The 6,090-nt window shown below is 29.5% G+C and overlaps 1 protein-coding gene across 2 annotated transcripts; it reads right to left on the bottom strand.

Moving 5' to 3' along the window:
• Positions 1 to 1,130: 1,130 nt before the first annotated feature.
• LOC107484890 (uncharacterized) lies at positions 1,131 to 4,413 on the bottom strand. Of its 2 annotated transcripts, none has more exons than XM_016105436.3 (3): positions 4,037 to 4,413; positions 3,071 to 3,474; positions 1,131 to 1,931 (listed from the first exon to the last, which is right to left on the bottom strand). In XM_016105436.3, exons 1-3 carry the CDS (start codon positions 4,199 to 4,201, stop codon positions 1,481 to 1,483), a joined length of 1,020 nt encoding a protein of 339 aa, XP_015960922.1. In that variant the 5' UTR covers positions 4,202 to 4,413; the 3' UTR covers positions 1,131 to 1,480. The 2 variants fall into 2 exon arrangements, with proteins under 2 accessions (XP_015960922.1, XP_020996284.1); XM_021140625.2 differs by having other exon boundaries at positions 4,027 to 4,178.
• Between the last annotated feature and the right edge of the window lie 1,677 nt (positions 4,414 to 6,090).

Genomic DNA, 6,090 nt, shown 5'->3' with positions numbered 1-6,090 from the left:
ATCTTTTTTTTCTTTAGCAACTAAAAGAAACAACATGCAAAGAATTTGGGTTGATGGTGACTCTCCAAAATTACTTTTCGAAAAGTGCCAAATTATGTGCTCTTAGGACTTTAGGATTAGATTACTTAAACGAGTTAGAAAGTAAAATTTTAAATTTTAATTTAAAACACTAAAATAGGAATAAAAATAGAAGACCGGACCAGTTAAAATAGGAGAACAACAGAAGAGTACAACAGCATCACCACTCATACTATGAGGTAAAATAAATATAAAGAATTTTTTAATTTAATAAGGTAAAATAAATATAAAGAGTTTTTTAATTTAAAGCAGAAGAGGTAAAATAAATATAAAGAAAATAATAAAAATTTTAACTGCGAAAAACTAATTTAAAAATATTTAAAAATAAAAATATATGGAGTATTGATTCATTAAATAATTAACAACTTTATAGACTGTCGATTCACCAAACTATTAGAGAGTATTGTAAACATAGTCATATTAAAAACAATATGAGTATATTAATTTTTTAATTTATAATTAACGGTTTTAAATAGCTACTTTTTTAAAACCGAATAAATATAATTAATCATATAAGTATAATAATATGAATACATTTATTTTTATCAAATTAAATTAAGTTATTAATTAAATTATATTTATTTAAATTTTAATTTAAAAGTTTTATAATTTAAAATTTAAAATTATGTAAATGAAATTAGATTAAATAAAAATAAAAATATACCAGTACAATTTAGATTATACTGTAATAAATTTATGAAATTCTAAAACAAAATAAATTTTAAAAGATAAAAATAAAAAAATTAACACTAATAAAACACTAAAATTAAAAAAAAGTTACTTAATAAATAAATATATGAGAGATTAATATTTTATGATTATTTTATATTTTTATTTAAAAGCATAAGTTTAAGTTAGTGTTATTTTTAAAATTAACTTTTTTTAAAAAAAATATAATTTTTTAGCATTAATTGTTTAATGATGTTATCAAGGTACAATAAAAGCTCCATTAATTACCCTTTAAAATACTGTGCCAATGCATATTATAACACTAATAATGTAAAGGAGTTTCCAAACTCCAAACAATACAGGAGTATTGTAACATCCACCCAGAGTCTAATAAACGGTTCTGAATGAATCCAGTTCACAATCGCAAGAATTTCATTTGAAAGTGGGATTGGAAAACTCGGTGTACAAGCCTCCTGCATTAACGCAAAGTTCGGAGAAAAGCCACACCCAAAGGGGGTAATGTACGCAACCTAATTTGAAAATTACATCGGTGGCTGTTTCCCAGGCTTGAACCCGTAACTTTTATGTCACACAGAAACAACTCAACTGTTGCTCCAATGCTTCCCTTCAAAATGGGATTGGGAAGGGGAAAAAAAAAAAAGCAAAAAACCCGAAAATAGTTGTGATCTTGTAATGTTAGGTAATTGGAAGAAAGGGCTTCCACCCACCTCACTCATGTAGACGAATATGATGTCAATAATCGCTTAATGCCGTTTTTCTGCTCGGATGTAAGCCTGGACGGGAACTTGATGTTGAACTTGATTCGCAAGTTACCTTTCTTGGAGGGTTCTTTAGGAATTGGCATGCCCTCTCCTTTAACGACTTCTTCGTAAGACGGACTAACGATTGAATTAACGGGGATGGTAAGGTTTCGGCCGTCAAGGGTTGTCAGCTGCACCGTGTAACCTGTTAGAGCTTCTACAAGGGATACCTTCTGGGTGAAAACAAGATCATTGCCATCCCTCTTGAAGACACTATGCGGCTTCTCGTCGATGATGAACACAAGGTCTGCGGGGATATGTCCTCTTTGCTCATTTCCCTTCGCTGGAAAAGTTATTTTTGTTCCTTTCTTCCAACCTGGCTTGATCTCAATTGTAAGGATTTCCTCTACTTTGGTGGGCTTTCTACACAATAAGAAAACAAGATTAATTAGTCATTATCAACCCTAAAACCTACACCCCACAAGTAGCTGCCATATATAATAATTCAATTTCCCTCCATAATTTAATTTCTAATCCAACATTATTTCGATTAATTAATGATGCAGTATTCCAAAATCAACACCGCAATTTTCAAAGCAGTATTCCATATAATTGCTGACAAAGGATATTAGTAAACCAACACATCTAGGCATAAATTCCAAATTCATTGGAAGTATAAAAAATCTATGAAACCTTAAGAAATCAAATACATAATTTGATAGCAGTTGATGCTTTCTTTTAAAAATATACACAGGCTGCCTAAGAGGCCTATGCTACTGAAATGTTTTCATCCATGTTAGACACATGGCATCAAATTTTGCTGATAAATTTAACAAACTATTGTGCCAGCAAGGGTCTAATGTTAGATTCACTCATGCAAGGCTGGATGCACAAGATCAAGAGAGAAAAAATGTTTGGTCAAAATTCCTGATAGTTGAACAGAAATATCCAAGAAATTTTATATTACCAGAAATAAACAAAATAAAAAACTCCAGGGTTCTATAACAAAAATGCAAGTTAAAGAACTACTAGAAAAAATATGAACCAGCAATGTTGTTAACAGCAGCAACCAAAATGCAACACCAAGACTGCAAATGTCGGTACTACAAATTCAAATCTATCAAGGTGATCAAGCTAACTGACCCCCCAAATAACAATACATTATTAGTTCACCCAAAACAAATTATCAAACTTGACTTCAAACATAACAATCTATATATGTATAACAAAATTTGGCTCTATAAACTATATGCTTCGGGCTCCTCGGAATTGCTAATCACCGACTAGACTTGCATCGCATCATTTAGTTTAATAATCCAGATAAAACATTAAGCCACATAATTTTGGTTTCAAATTATATAGATTGATATATTACAAAAGCATAGCATATAAACAAATATATGATACAACAGAAGGACACTAGCAACAAACATAAAGAACAAAGTTTCCTCATAACACAGTGGCTAACTGCCTATTTTAAATTCTTCCAATGACCAATAACATAATCTTTTCATGAAATAGAAAGACAAAACCCAGCTAATGAGTAAAAGTAGATAGCTCACCCATTGGCATCAATAACATCCCTCGAAATCTTCATCTTTTTCGATGTCCCTTTATACAAATCCTCCAAGCTACATTGCAATATTATCTCTATTGGTGCACTTTTCCTTGGCATATGGGCAGAGCCCTCTCCAGCTCCACTCCTAAACTGAGAAAAGATATCATCACCAAACATGCCGCCCCTGGAAAAGCTAGATGCGCCAGCACGACCACCCATGTCCCCCATTCCACCAAATGAACTGGAGAAACCAAAGAACTCCGAAAATATATCATCTGCACTTCTGGGATTGAACTGGAAATTCGCAGAACTGCTGTCACTGCCACCACCTGGTGGTGGTACCTGCCCCTTCAGCCCCTCCTCACCATACTGATCATAAACTGCACGCTTCTGAGGATCACTCAAAATCTGTTCAAAATTCAAATTGAAATAACCACCATAACAAATTAATAATTAAATGAATAACTCCTCCACTTCAAAACATTAAACCCCACAGGAAATGAGGAATTTCTCGAAAGATCAAATTTGAAACTGGGCTTAAAACCCCAGCACCTCACACTCAAGAGCCAAATTAGGAAACCCTAGGAGCTAAAAATTGAAAAATTCTTACGAAAAGTTCAAACTTTGTAGGATAAAAACAAATTCGACAAGTTAAATTACTCATCTATTTTCTAATATTCAAGTGAAAACTAAGGAGGTTACACGCACAAGTTCTAAACCACTATGTGGCTGAAACCCTTATGAAAAAACGTTGTGGACTTCACAGCAATAAAATGATCAAAAGCTTGAACTGCCATAAAAATCTCACTCTAGAACGAAAAAAAAAGGAAGAAAGAGTTGCAGAGAAAAGCTTCACACTTATGAAAATTCAAAAACAATAACAAATAATCATTTATAATTAAAAATTTAATTTAGAAAACAATTGGCAGGGCATTGAGAAGATTGGGAAGAGTTTTGAACATTTGCAGACATCATAGGCTTCAGAGATTTGCTTGAATTTGGCTTCAGCGTCCTTCTTGTTGTTAGGGTTCTTATCAGGGTGCCACTTCATTGCAAGCTTTCGATACGCCTTCTTGAGATCATCGTCTTTAGCGTTTCTATCGACATCAAGAATCTTGTAGTAGTCGACACCCATAACAACTCTCTTCAGAAAAGTAGAAGAAGGAAGAAGAGGAAGTTATCTGCAATAATTGGAGAGGAAAACGGGAGAAAGATGATTATATGACGTTACTTCCGGCAGAATTCATGTAGCAGAAGTAGCAGAAGTAGAAGAGGAAGAATCCTATACTATATTACTATGTCAATGTATTTTGGTAGGCCCAACAAATTTTGCTTGGAGTGAAAAGTGAAAACCCAATTTGGTAGATCAAAATGGGACGCGATTTAGTGCTCTTCAGTTGTTTGAAGTATTAAAACTCCTCTAGAAAGTTAGGAATAAATTATGGTAAATAATATTTTTTTTTAACCGTTTAAATAATGTTGCGCTTGTTTTACATTTTTTTTTTATTTTTAAATTGTTATTGGATCATTACAACATTATAATAGAAATAAAAATTAAAAATTTTTTAACCAAAAAAAAGTTAAAAACTTTAAAAAGACAAAATACTTCTTTATAGTGAATTAAAAAAAAAAGTATAATATGTTTTAATTAATTGCAAAAAGAGAAAATATTTTTTTAGGATTAGAGTTGTTTTTTTTTTTTCAAAGATAGAGGGATTCAAACCTGCAACCTCTTATATGAGTATAGAGATATTATGCTATTTGAACTATAATTCATTGGCAAGATTAGAGTTGTTTGATTTTTAGAAAATAAAAAAAAATTATATTTGAATGTAAAAAAGATAAAATTATCCTGTTGAAGATTTAGCTTAAACTTTTAAAATGTCTATTTAAAATTTAATTAAAAAGACAAAAATATATTTTTAATATTAATTTTGTTTAAATATATTTAAATTTAAAAATTTGAATTTAATATTAAAAAGTTAAAATATCATGTTTAAAAAGTATCGTTTTTATCTCCAACGTTTGGGGTCTCTAACGTTGTAATCGTCCTATTTAAGTCCCTAACGTTTCAAAATTGGCTCAATGTTGTCCTGCCATTAGGGATCTGTTAACAGAATTGACGGCGGGATAAAATTGAGATGATTTTAAAACGTTAGGGACTTAAATAAAATGAAAACGTTGGGGACAAAAACGATACATAAAAATAAATTCTAATTTTATCTTTTAATAATATCAACTTTTTACGTAACATAGTTATTCAATTATTTTTTAATCACATTTAAGTAAATTACATTTAATTACACTACTTTCATTCTAAATAAATTTTTTTATTTTTATATTAACTTATAACTTTAAGTGTAAAATTATAAAAAAATAAATTTATTTAGAATGAAAGTAATGTGATTAAGTGTAATTTAATTAGATGTGATTAAAAAATAATTGAATAATTATGTACCGTAAAAAATTGATATTATTGAAAGATAAAATTAAAATTTATTTCTATGTATTATTTTTGTTCCCAATATTTTCGTCATATTTACGTCCCTAACGTTTTAAAAACGTTTCAATTTTTTCTCGTCGTCAATTCTGTTAACAGATTTCTAACAGCAGGACAACGTTGAGCCAATTTTAAAACGTTAGGGACTTAAATAGGACAATTTAAACGTTATGGATAATTTTGAGACTTATCCCAAATGTTGAGGACAAAAATAATTCTTTACTCTTTAAATAATTAAAGTTGTTTTATTAAATTAAAAAATAAAAATTTGAATTTGAATTTTTTTCTTGGATAACTAAGACACGGAAATGTGAATTTGAATTTAATTAATAGAACCAAATATATTATTTAGTATTAAATTTAAATATTAAGATGTTCTTTTAGGATCAGATTAGACTACTTAAATGAGTAGAAAGTAAAATTTTGAATTTTAATTTAAAACACTAAAATAGAAACAAATAGTTACTTTTTTTTAAAATCAAATAAATATAATTAATCATACATTTATAATAATATAAATACGT

The sequence above is a fragment of the Arachis duranensis genome, chromosome 4 (genome assembly GCF_000817695.3).
Source record: "Arachis duranensis cultivar V14167 chromosome 4, aradu.V14167.gnm2.J7QH, whole genome shotgun sequence".
In the NCBI taxonomy this organism is placed as follows: Eukaryota; Viridiplantae; Streptophyta; class Magnoliopsida; order Fabales; family Fabaceae; genus Arachis; species Arachis duranensis.
The sequence above is the reverse complement of the archived record's forward strand: the minus strand, read 5'-3'. Positions and strand labels throughout refer to the sequence as shown.